At 45.3% G+C, this 13,264-nt stretch overlaps 1 protein-coding gene across 1 annotated transcript in view; it reads right to left on the reverse strand.

The window, feature by feature from the left end:
• Positions 1 to 5,557: 5,557 nt before the first annotated feature.
• Positions 5,558 to 13,264, reverse strand: part of LOC119396698 (suppressor of lurcher protein 1-like) — a 259,810-nt gene continuing 252,103 nt past the window's right edge. Inside the window, 3 exon segments of the mRNA XM_037664005.2 lie at positions 5,558 to 9,771; positions 11,538 to 11,585; positions 11,933 to 12,132. Of these exon segments, the coding sequence (XP_037519933.1) occupies positions 9,701 to 9,771; positions 11,538 to 11,585; positions 11,933 to 12,132 (319 nt within the window). The 3' untranslated portion in view covers positions 5,558 to 9,700.

Genomic DNA, 13,264 nt, shown 5'->3' on the forward strand with positions numbered 1-13,264 from the left:
AAAATCTCGTATTTTTCTATTTTTCGTAGTTTGGCCTTGTTTTGATGCATTCGACTTTGGAACCATATTCAGCCCAAATAGCAAGCCTTTGGAAATCTCGTATTTTTCAATTTTTCTTTGTTTGGTCGTATTCTGACGAATTCGATTTTGGGAACATTTTCCACCTTAATGGCAAGCTATGCAAATGTTGGAAATCTTGCATTTTTCAATTTTGCTTAGATTGGTCGTGTTTTGATGCATTCCACGTTGGGACCATTTTCAACCTTAATGGCATAGATTCGTATCGCCTTTCCAATAGCCCTGTGGCTAAGGTGTTAGACTCGTAATCAAAAGGGTGGTGGTTCGAATTCCGGTGCGGGTATCGCAACCAAAAACGTAAGACTATAACCCTCGGTATTCTTGATGGATGCGATTGCTGGAATGGGGTGGGTTCCTGGAATAAAGGATCCGCCCACTTAGATCTAGTGACCCTGGGTTTTATTTCATTCGTTTTTAAGTTTTGTCGCAAATTATCATGTAACCTATATCTTGCCCGTTGTTTAGCAATACCCTCCCCGCATTGGTGGCGAAACGCTTGGGCGTCAGCTGCCAATACGGGAGGTGCCGGGTTCGATCCCCAATGCCGGCCGCCCACCCAGCGGTTGCAAATGGGTACAGTCCGGCTTCGTAGTGGTGTTACAGTGCTGCAGTGGTGCGGAGCTTAAGAGGCTTGGAGGGTTCCCAACCCGCTGCACGGGACCAAGGGTAGCTTCCCGTGCAGCGAACCGGGGATCCTTCTTTTTTTTATGAAATATTGAGTTCGAAAAAAAAAAAACGAAAGAAACACCCACCATAATTTTTCGGCCTGGCCGTTCTTTCTTCTGCGTTTAAGGGTCGGTCAGTACCTTATTGTAGCGAATGCTTACAAATCCAATGGTAACCGTGGAAATGCGAGCCCCTATACATAAATGATGTCATCATGCTATGCTCAGCATTACCGGCAGTACGATGCAAACCACCGGTTTTTGAGCCACGAATTGGGTTTTAGCCACGGTAACCGCATCACTGCGTCAAATCGCTCCGTTTTTTTTTTTTTTGGCAATGCCGTCAGCGGGATTCGAACCAACGCCCCTCCGCTTGTGAACCGAATGCTTTACCGTCTCGGCTACAACAACGGCAGAGGACACGGTGCTTAGAAGTTGCACTGAACATTATCGCATGCACGCATGTATAGCGCATGCATATATCTCAAAGTGTAGTAGCGCATACGTCAAAATGAAATGCGGTCCTTGCCTGTCCATCCTTGGGCAAATGCACAGCTTCACAGGTAAGTTCTGGTATCATTTGTGTAAAGAAATGTAACGCAGCAGCGTCCAGAAATTTTCATTTCAAGGTTTTTAAAGGTTTCGTCGAATTCTGATGGCACAGATCTTATGAGAGTTTTTAACCTAAATGGTCAGTCTAAAGCGTTTGGAAATATCGAATTCTGGAGTTTCGAAAGTTTTATCGTATTTCGAAGAAATCGAGTTTAAAGTATAGAATTATCTCGGAGTTGTCTATTTGATTCGTAGCGAAGAAATCCTGCAGTGTGAACAAAGAAGACCAGATCAGACACGAGAACAGGACGAGCGCTGGCTACAACTGAACTCTTAGCAAACGACCGCTTAAAACAACGCGTATAAGGCGGAAAGTAGGTCAAATTTCCGACGCATATAAATGGCTTTGTAAGCGGCCCACTTATACGGCTCCTTTTTATGCGGCCCTTCTTTATGTGGCCTCTGGCTAAGCGGCTCTTTCTTATGCGGCCTAAGTTTATGCGGCTCTTCCATATGCGAGGCCATATCGTTGCCAGAAGGCCGCTTAAAAGTGACCGCTTAAAGTAACGCATACCGTCGATTTGGTTAAGCGGTATTTCAGGTCAAATCTGTCCGGCTTATGTACGGCTCGATATGCGGTCAAAATATATGTGGCACTTTTCGCAAATTTCGCCACGCCACACCAACTTGCTTGTGCAGGTTGGTGTGGCTCGACTGGAAAATGTTAACAGCGCATCGAAGGTTTGGAAAGGGACGGGACCAAGAGAGGCAAAGAGCGCTGTTTGCCTTTCTTTGTCCTGTTGCTTTTCGAATACATATATGCGCTGTTAACATTTTGCAATGGTTGCTACTGAACGTTTGATCACAAAATGCGAGGTATATATGTTGCAGGTGCCACGCCCTCACTGGCTGTCTTGATAGCACCACCTGATGCGCATTAGCGATGCGCGTGGCCCATCCTGTTTCTTAAAATGTGACCGACTTCCCGCATCTAAGTCAGAGATAGAATTGGTCCAACAAGAACCACACGCTGCCTGGAGCTGCTGCTCGCCCGCCTCTATCTTCCTGGCTGCCCTGCCTTGCGCGCCTTCGGTCGTCAGTGCTGACGTGTGAGCGTTAAATAAATTGTTGTCCGTTGTTATGTGAATACTACTTGTGCCTCGGTTTTAAATACGGACGGGATGCACCAAGTTCAATACCTACAATGTGTGCCGTGACAGTGATGGCGTACTGAAACGACTAATTCCTTCGAGTTTAAGGAAGTATGACTGAATGATTACGCGTAAGAGCTTATCATATGCCCGTTGAAATCACGTCGTGGTATGGAAAAGAGCAGTGAATTCACACTGTTTGCAATGAAAAATAATTGCACTTGAGATTAGTTCGTAACGCCCAGTTTGCGTTCACGGGTACGCTGCGATTTTCCAAAACACTACGTTCTCGTATCGGCCGCGGCATAACTTTGAGCGCGAAATTCTTGAAGGACACTTAATTAACCTTTATAAAGTACAGCACGCCGTGGCTATCACAATTGAAGAACTGCTATAAATATTTCATATGATTTTTGGATGATGTGCGCACACATATATACGTCATATTTTCTAAAGAAACGACAAACAAACAAAGTATTCAGTAACGTTAGTGCTCATACCTTTTTTAATTGCCTCTTGTCGTCCTTGTTTTTTGGTGCTGCACAATTTCTCTGCCAAGTTTTGTCTATTTTCGGACTGAATAGTAACCCTATAGCCTTTGAAAATGTTGTATTTTTCGATTTTTCACAATTTGGTTGTACTGTGGTGAACTAGATATCGAGACAATTTTCAACCTAAAGGGCCCCTTTAACCTTTGGAAATCTTGTACTTCCAGCGGTATACCGCTTTCAAGGTCTGATGCTGCTGCCATGCTTCAAAGGATCGCAAAGAATATTTCGCACTCAACACTGAATACGTCAAGAAGCCAAAACTACCGGCAACACCACCTAAACGAGTTGCGGCGACTTCAAATACCATGTGGACTCCGCCGAAGAGAGACCACTCTGCTATGCCGCTTATGGCTAAGAGTGGCTTTCACGAAGTCATATTCGTTTCGAATAGGGATGGCCGACAACGCTCTTTGCGACGCCTGCGGCACCGAGGAGACCTTGCAACATATCTTCTGCGACTGTCCTCGCTACGCTGCGCAGAGACGATCCCTGGTATTCGCTCTCGCTCATCTTCACAACAGACCGTTGACACTAGACACGATTCTCCAATGTCATCCTGATAACTCATCGAGAATACAAGCAACCAAGGCATTGCTCAAATTCCTAAGGACAACAGACTTACACGAGCGGCTGTAGACTTTTTAATGATGCCGCATACCGCACAAGACTGCCGCTCTGCGCTGTGACGTTATGTGTGTGCGTGTGTGTTCCCCTCTCTTTCTCTCTTTCTTTACTCTTCTTTCGATCTCCCCCATCCCTTCCCCCTGTACAGGGTAGCATACCGGTTATGCCAAACTGGTTAACATCCCTGTCTTTCCTCTCTCCCGTTTTCTTCTTCACTTGTACTTCCAATTTTCATAGTTTTTGTCGTATCCTGGGGAAACAAATTTTGGGACCATATTCAACCGAAATGGCAAGCCTTTGGAAATATTGTATTTTTCGATTTTTGATAGTTTGGTCGAATATTGATGAACTAGACTTTGGGTACATTTTCGACATAAATGGCAAGCATTTTTGGTTAAAAATTGGCCCAAAATGAATTTTCACTAAATTGGATCAAGGTTGCAAAATTCCCAATATACATGATTTCCAAAGACTTACCTTTTTGGTTAAAAATGGGCCCAAAATGAATTTTCTCTAAATTGGATCAAGGTTGCCAAAATCTAAAAATAGATGATTTACAAAGGCTTACCTTTTTGGTTAAAAATAGGCTCAACATGAATTTTCATTAAATTGGATCAAGGTTGCAAAAATTCAAATTAGATGATTTCCAAAGGCTATAGCCTTAGCTTTTTGGTTTAAAATGTGTCCAAGACGAATTTTAATTAAATTGAATCAAGGTTGCAAAAATCCAAAAATAGATGATTTGCAAATTTGTTATGGTGTTAGGCGTCCTCGTTCAACTTGCACCGGGAAGTTTCCTCAGTACAAAGGTCTCCTGTCGCGCAGGACGTCGGCGGCATGTTGCGCTGAAGTACTCGGGCGTCCAAGTGAGAGTAGTGCTATTAAAGGACTCTGGTAGTGCTTAGGTGTCCTAGGGTATTTTTTTACTGAGTAATTCCGTACAGAAGAGAGCCTCTCACCGGCCCATGGATAATACTGATTGAGCTACACACGCTAGCGTTATGCTGGTGCCACCATGGCTGTATTCATGGTCTGCTAATTCATGGAGGGCTTGACTTCTTCAACCTAGAAAACAAGTACTACGCTGCATTTGCTGAGAGGCTAGCCTTGGCATGCCTGATGGTCTAACCGGGTGCAGGGAAGGTTCATCAGCATGCGTCTCGTTGCGTGATGCCTGAAGAGAATCTACCACCGTTGAAGAAAATGTACACTCTCGGGCGATCACGATAATGTCCTTTATTGGAATCTCCACTGCACCGATTTCGCGTGCAGTAGCTGTCGCGAAGCGTGTTCCTGTCGATGTCATAACCTAGTAAAAGTGCAGGCTCTACTGTCCCTTCCCAGAGAAAATTTGCAAAGATATCCCATCCAATCACATTTCCTCATTTCCGTGACGTCAAGCACGCTTCACGCGATTGAGATAGTTGGTGTTGTTACAGGTACACTTTCGTATCCCTGATTTTATATAAAAAACTTCAACCTCCTGGCGAGTTTTATCAGAGATTCTGTCATGCTAAGCCCAAGGTCATATTTGAGGTAAGAACGACGAACCTTTAGTGTTCGATATGCTTGACACAGAAAAAGTAATCACTGCTCGAAAGGAAGCCAGTTTTCACGACTCCATAACACAGGTGATTGACAAGCGCTCCGAGGTTTTTTAGGCTGAACTTTTATATCGTCTGAAGGCTGTAACCGACTATACTTACCCTAATGACTTGTACCAGCATTCTCATCCCCGATTTTTGCTACCGATACTCTATTGTCTTGCTTATGTCTTTGAGCCTGCACTTTACACCTTTAACCAATGGAGCTAACTAGCAAGTGTCGCAACAGGAAATTACCTAAGATGGCCAGGTTTTTGACAGTCGTCACTCGATGATTCCTGCTGATTCCTTAGAGACCAAGTCCATGCATCCGCGACGAATGATCCACACGCTTCAAGGTATTAATTCTTTTTATTGTTCATCGATGGAATCAGACAAAATAAAAACAACATTGCACTCTTAACAACGTCTTGCTGTTTACATTGTCTTGATCATGCTCTTACCGTGCACATCAACTTCTTTGAAGAGCAGCATTAACAAAATCAAAACGCGCAACGGATTTACAGAATGCAACCCGATAAATAAGACAACGCGAGCAACTATGACACATGGGTAACGCTTCTGCTTGTGCGCGTGTTCCAAGAGAGTATATATATACACAGGGACCGAATGCCGCAAGAAAGTCGTACAGGCTGGTGCGCGCCATCGTGCGCATCTACACGGACACATCGCAGCAGGAAAACGAAACAGTTAAAGCTCGTCACACCTGCGACTAACCACCAGTCACGCGACCATTTGCGACTGGCGACCAAAAAAGAGTGACTCAAGCTGACCGATGTTCACACCTGCGTGAGACTTACATACTCGTCGCCATCAGAGAATTCACGCCTGCTCGCTCGTGGTTCGCATTACCTTTCCCCCTTAAAATAAGCTGACGTCCTGTTCCTGCGCATGTGATTGGTTCAGTGGTTTGCGGCTGCCGTCGCGCGACTGGAAAATCGAGCAGCGAGCAACTGAGCCAAAGCAGTCGCTCTGCGACTAACCTGGTCGCGCAAACTGTCCTTGTCGCAGGTGTGAACGAGCCTTCAGTCTACAAGAATGTAACTGTTGCTCCTTGGCTAGAAGGAATCGTAATGAATTTAAGAAAAAAAAAAAGAGTATGTGTTGCCTTTTTCTTTTTGGCAAGTCCTGACTTGACACGCATATGACTCTTTTTAAAGATAGACGGTAACTCTCTCTTGAATCCCACGACTCTTCTACGAGAAGATAATGATCTCCAAAGAGAGTTCACGTGTTTCTTTATAAAGATAGTCGTATACGTGGCAAGTCAGAACTCACAAAAAAAAAAAAAGAAAGGTGAAATGACTTTTTTTTGTCTTACGGCATGGAATATCGTGACGGATTTTGATAGACCGGGGTGAGGGGGGGGGGGGGAGGGGGCATTCTACTCCTCTGTCAAGCAAAGTTGAGAAACGTGAAAATAATAGCTAATTTAGCAGAAACGTATCTTTAAACAAGGAGAGCGTTGAGCACTAACCGCAGAACGAGAACTACAGTATATCAGTTCTGCGCCAATCCGCAAGACTGGTCAATGTTCTATGAAATGGAAAGCGTGACACTTTAACAAAACTTGATAATGGGCGAGATGGTGCAAAGTGGCAAAATTAAAGCGCAAAAATAGACGCGCTTGTCTTGTGTTTCTCGACCTATGTGTATGACTATCTTAGCGCTTTAATTTTCCCAAATACTCATCAGGAAGTAGCCATGAGCTACCAAGTAAACGCGAGAATGGTCACCACAAAAGGAAGCATTAAAGAGAACTATTCTTACTGTACGGGATTCGAACCTGTGATCAAGGCCTTTTCGGTGCTGACGCTCCACTACAGCGAGCTAGTAAGAACGCTAGCTGGCGGCGACGTGAGGCAGTATTGCTCCCGAATATCCAAACGCACACTCTAAAAAAAAATGCAGGGGTTGTGCCTTATCGTGTCGCAAAAAAACAAGCACAAAACAAAATCGCTTATGTGGTTTTCAATGCAGAAGCCATGGTCCTACGATTGATGAACGGCATAGTGAGGAAACTGCAGATTGTTTTTTACCACCCGGCTTTTTTTTAAAATAGAGCCTCTATCCAAATGCCGTCGCCAAGGAGGGGAGCGAAGTCATGATTAGAGCTTAGCAGTGTAACGTCATTACGAGTAACTCACCGCAGCAGGTTCCGCAACTGCTAAGTAACCTTAACGTGCGTTATCTTTATTTTTTTGCCAGTACTTAGTGCCCCATACCTTCTATTCAAGGAAGCGTTGCCATGCTCCCATGCACGTGTTCCTAGCTGTGTGAACTACAAGGAGCGTAGCGTTAGAGTAGAATCGTACGCAAGATGAATGAAAGCTCGCATATAGAGCATACGACAATCGGATCGACGTTATCGCTCTTGGACTTTATAGAGGCCCTCACAATGATGCCGACAGCGACGGCGATATTGCCCCTGGAGCGCCTATATAATTGCTGTCGCAATAAAACGTTGTTTAGACACTAGATCTGCAACCGAGGGAGCAATATATTTCTTATAATACAGGAATTGACACTAAATGAGCAAAGTCAGCGCTGAGAAAATTTCTGTGCTTCGAGCTTGTCGACTAACTCATCCTCGCAGTTCCACATGGTGTCCTGCAGGGTTAGCCCATATCGCACAACGACCGCCTTTGAATGACCTTGGTCGCAGGTTCGATCTCGGTGCAAATTGTTTTTCCGACTGGGAAACTCATACAGGTTTCCTGTGCTGTCTCGCACATGGTGGTAGTTCTCGTAACAACAACAACAACAACAAAAAAATCTTTCGAGAACTATCGCGAGCGCGATACATTTACATGAACACGTCGTTTTAGTGTCAAGCACGTGAGAGACTCGGTTAGCTTCTGTCTTCAGAGATGAAACAGAAGCAGATTGAAATCCTCATCAACACCAGCCACCCATCTCCCAATTCAGTTTTATTGTAGACTGGGCAAGGGCGAGCGACCCCTTTCGAGGACAACTTCGTTCAGATTTTGACGAACGGCACCTTATCACCTCATCATAATCATCGTAAGCATCACCATTGTCATCATCAGACTGCCCACGCCCGCTGCAGGGCAAGGTCCTCTACCATGTTTCTCCTATCTCCTTCCCTTTTCGTTTTCTTGTGCTGCCCCCTGCCGTTTTACAGGGGGGGGGGGGCGGAGTTTTGCGGGTGAACCGGGACAAGCGGTATCGCTAGAACTATAGCCTCCAAGATCGATAGACGTCCGGAGACCCTACTACAGCGTTTCGCGACTTTCCCGCAAGGGGAAGGGCGCATGCGCCGTGGAACCATGAAAAAAAAAGCGGTTTAATCCGGTTGTGGTTGGCGTTGCCGCGTTATTCCCGCAAACATTTAAATCTCATCTGCGCACCTAACTTTCTGCCTATCCCTGGCGAGCTTGCCTTCTTTTATAATACAGTCTGTTACATTTAATTAACAGCGGTTATCCTGGCTTCTCGCTGCATGCCCTGCCCATGCTCAATTCTTCATTTCGAATGTAGGGACATCCTAGATAACAAAATACAACAACTACAAAAAAAAATGAAAAACAACAACTCAAGCACGAATGTGAGATCGGGTGGGTGACATGTCGCGGAAAGGGGTCGTTGCCCTCGTTTCGAGAACAGTGCACATCGCGGTGAGCGCGCATACACACACTGCCGTCGTTTTATTCTTCGAGATAGAGAGACAGTGAGAGAGAGAGAGAGTGATAGTGCACAAGATGAGGCACCGTCATCCCTATTGTTCCGTTTTGTTTTTTCACGACGTTCCTCTGTTTTCACCACAGAGTTCTCTCCGGCGGCCGCGCAGCTAGAAGTGCGACGAACGTCTTCTTCGAGGTTCTTCGGCGAGTGTCCTTGAGGTTTTTTTTTTTTTCCGTGAGGAAAGGGTGCGGTCGAATGATCTGCCACACACGCACACACGAACACGGCACGCACGCGCACATAAACGAACGCTCACATAACAGCGAAAAAAAAAAAAAAAACCGCCGTCAAGCTTCAACAGGCTCTTCGCGCCGGCCGCACGCGAATAATAAGTGGGGATGAGCTGAAAAAATGGAACGGGGAAATTGAAGTTCACACAGGAAGCAAGGTAAGGGAGACGTCGAGAGGGTAGAATAAAATCGGCGTGAAGTCCGCGAACAACAGTGTGTGCGCATTGAACTGTAGCGTCGTTTTCCACAGCGGACACGTCGAACACACGTATACACACACACACAGCACGAGCTTCGTCCTCTTGTTCATACGAAGACAGTCGAGCTCTGAGCACCTATGGAGGTGCGGTGAGGCGCGGGGTGTGAAGTATGTTGATGCCTTTGTGCTTTCATCTTTGTTTCTGTTGCTTCGTTTAATTCTTCTTCTTCGGTGACAGCGACAACACATCGAGAACGTAGAGAGATGGGGGAATTACTTGAAGTCGGCGAGTGAGCGGCTTTTTGGGTGAAGTGGAATAAGAGAGCCCCGCCTGGATCGCCTCAGTGATCGGCTACCAGAAGCCACAGCAGGACCAGAGACAGCAGGGCGGTTGCGGGCGAAGATCTGTGCGCTAAACAGGGAGAGAACGCGGAGATGTTTGTAACGCGAATGACAATTATACGCGCACGCGCATATGAAAGGTTTCAGAGAAAGACAGTGGACTGATGAAGCATCAAAGCAATGATTCGCCCATGTGTATAATCATCATCTCCAAGAAGCAATCCTTAAAAAAAGTAAAAGAAAAAGAAAGCTTCCAGCATGTTGTGAAGCCACCTTCTTTGCATTACCTTAAAATCGTGCCGGGAAGCCACCTTGCGCACCAAAATTCGCGCGTAACGTTAGCTCCAGATTTCTGGTATATTTGGTGCGGCTTGTACTCGAGAAAATACGGCAATAACGTTTTTGTTCTTGTTAAGGGACATTCTTGTGTGAATGCCACAGCACAACACAGCACGAAATTGAAGGAGAAACGGAATGCGGCTGCGGTCATGAAACAGTTCTAACGCTTCAGTGTAATGTTTCATGACATATGAAACATGTGTCTTGAATAAGTGTAAACGTTCAATTTTTCCCTGTCAAGCGCCAAAGAAAGAAAGAAAGAAAGAAAGAAAGAAAGAAAGAAAGAAAGAAGAAGGAAGAAAGGAAGAAAGAAGAAAGAAAGAAAGAAAGAAAGAAAGAAAGAAAGAAAGAAAGAAAGAAAGAAAGAAAGAAAGGAAGAAAGAGATTGACGAGATTCGCCAGCACCCCTTTGAAAGGCATGTTTCTAATGAACATCCGCGAACTTAGTTTATACAAGGGTCCCCTTCAGAACGGGTTGGCGTATACAGTGGTGCTACTGCGTCACTGATCAGTGATAAGTGCAGCTGTTCTGTACACGAGCGTTTTCATTACAAACGCAAACAGTGCCAGGCGTTCCTGCTAAACGCACAGCCTGCACCTCTTAATATAATAAAAAGGTGGTGTTTCTTCGTTCCTTTTTGATAATTCGGTTTGTAAACAGGGCAAAATCTCATTACGGTAAGTCACTTACTGCAATAATTAAAAAAAAAGAAGAAAGAGCGATAAACAGTTTAGCAGCATGCGTTGACCGATACGATTAAAGTTTTTGATTCCATTACATTATTTAGGATGTAAACCTCATTGGTCATCTGGATGCTTCATTATTGGTATCAAAAGAGCGCGTTTGCTTAGTACTAACTGGCTTTTATCCGAGAGACAACTTTTTTTTATCGCATACTTTTCCTCTGACGTCATTTTTTTTTAAGAAGAAAGTAGATATTTATCGTGAGTACATTGTCTTCTTTTTGACGGTGAATCTTCTCACACGATTGCCACTGTAATCGACTCGTCACACGGCGCAAGACGCATCCACTATATTAAAAAAAAAATTCTGGGGGGTATCTCGATATATGTATACATAGGAAACGGACTTCATGTGTTAAGTCCGATTCCGCCGAACTATGATTGCGCTCACCGCTGTTGTCTTGCTTTGAGCGTTACTAGCTTTACTCCGGGTAATGGTTCACCCCAATAGAGGGCGAGATTTGTGACTCACGACATTGTCCCCTATTGGTGCTTCGCATTCACTTAATTGTGACAATATTTATTACAATTGAATGTACGATATAAACATAGTAAAAGTAAAAGAGCATTACGTTCACCTGAGACTTGAGATAAGCATGAAAAAAAAAAACTGTTGTTAAACGGTAGAGTAATGAAAATTATAATATTTTGCAACTCTCTAATTAACTTTTGGGACTGTGTAATAAAATAAGCCTCTCGACGCCACTAATATAAAGCCACTCGACGAAGGAGTGGACACTTTCTACCGCTTACCATTCTGCTTGTTCTGCACAGCGGAGACTTGTCGAACTGTGAAAGGATCTGCAACATCAGAAAGAACGGTCACTGTTAGGGCACCGTATAATTTCCCTGCTATATCGCATGTGTTGTGGCGCGCGAGATTTAGAACGAAGTGACATCTAGAATCAAGCATTTTGTAGCGTTCTGACTGTATAGGGACAAAGGGACACCCTGCACGCGTCCATCAGCGTACAAATTTGGAGTGCGCTGATCTGTGAGTAAGTGCTGGTGGGGGAATGCATGTATAAGTTCTTGTGCCTTAATCTGCCATAAAATCATTAAGTAAAAGGGCTCGCTGTATAGATATAGTTAGCGAAAGCAACTCTATTGGTAAAAAAAAGGAGAAGAAGAAAAAGACAGATACGCACCGGGGTTGTTTCTGAACTGGTAGAAGGCCTCGAATCCGGTGCCGTCGAACTTGTCATTGGACTTGAACGAGACGCGGAAGAAGTCGGCGTCGGACTCGATCTTTGTCGGTCGCAGGTTGCCGCAGTGGCGCGGGATCTTGCGGTCCACCGTGCGGAAGTTGGAGAACTCCACGTAGTCGCTCGCCGTGTCCGAGAGGCACCTGCGATGACGACACACGTCAAGCTGCTCTTCTATATATATAAAGGAGGCGCCTAACAGCGACGCTCTCTGGCGAGCCAATCGAATTACGGCGGACATTACAGCCGACTTAATCTGAAGACTAAGAAGCCATCGTCGAACCCAACTAAGGGAACAGTATTTGGAACACACCTGCCACGGTGGTCTAGTGGTTATGGTGCTCGACTGCTGACCCGAAGGTAATAAATAATTGACGTGGTTTAACGTCCCAAAACCACGGTATGATTATGAGGGACGCTGTAGTGGAGGGCTCCTGAAATTTCGACCAGCTGGGGTTTTTTAACGTGCAACTAAATGCACAGGCCTCAAGCATTTTCGCCTCCATCGAAAATACGGCCGCGGCGGCTGGGATTAGATCCCGCGACCTTCGGGTCAGCAGTCGAGCACCATGACCACAAGACCAACGTGACGGGTTGCTGCCCGGAGGTGGCGGAATCGAACCCGGCCGCGGCTGCCGCATTTTCGATGGAGGCGAAAACGTTTGAGGCCTGTGCACTTAGCTGCACGTTAAAAAAACCCAGGTGGTCGAAATTTCCGGAGCCCTCCACTATGGTGTCCTCCAAAGACGTAAAAGTTAATTATAGTTGACGTTAAACCCCAACAATTAAATGAAAAATTAAGTATGTTTTGGACATGTCTATGCCACTTACGTTGACGGAAAAGGCTAAGAAGAACAAGATCACTGCATCTTTGGGCCTGCGAACCTACAGTAAACACAGCATCGCTTAACACGAAAGCAGTTAACGGACCCTGTAAGGACCATTAATATAGTGTCCGCTAATATAAGCTCATTAAAGGCTAAGCTTTGTATTAAATTTCTGTTGTACTTTACAATGATAAGTTAGTTGGTTGGTTTATGCGGTTTAACGTCCCAAAGCAACCCGGGCTGTGAGAGACGGCATAGTGGAATGCCCAGGATAATTTCGACCTCCTGCTGTTCTTTAGCATGCATTGACCCCGCACAGTATGCGGGCCTCTGGCATTTCGCCCTAATCGAAATGCGACCGCCGCGGCCGTGATCGAACCTGCGTCTTTCGGGCCAACACCGGGCCACAGCGGCAGCCAATTATAAGCAAACTAGTTGGCCATATCTT

The sequence above is a fragment of the Rhipicephalus sanguineus genome, chromosome 6, assembly GCF_013339695.2.
Source record: "Rhipicephalus sanguineus isolate Rsan-2018 chromosome 6, BIME_Rsan_1.4, whole genome shotgun sequence".
In the NCBI taxonomy this organism is placed as follows: domain Eukaryota; kingdom Metazoa; phylum Arthropoda; class Arachnida; order Ixodida; family Ixodidae; genus Rhipicephalus; species Rhipicephalus sanguineus.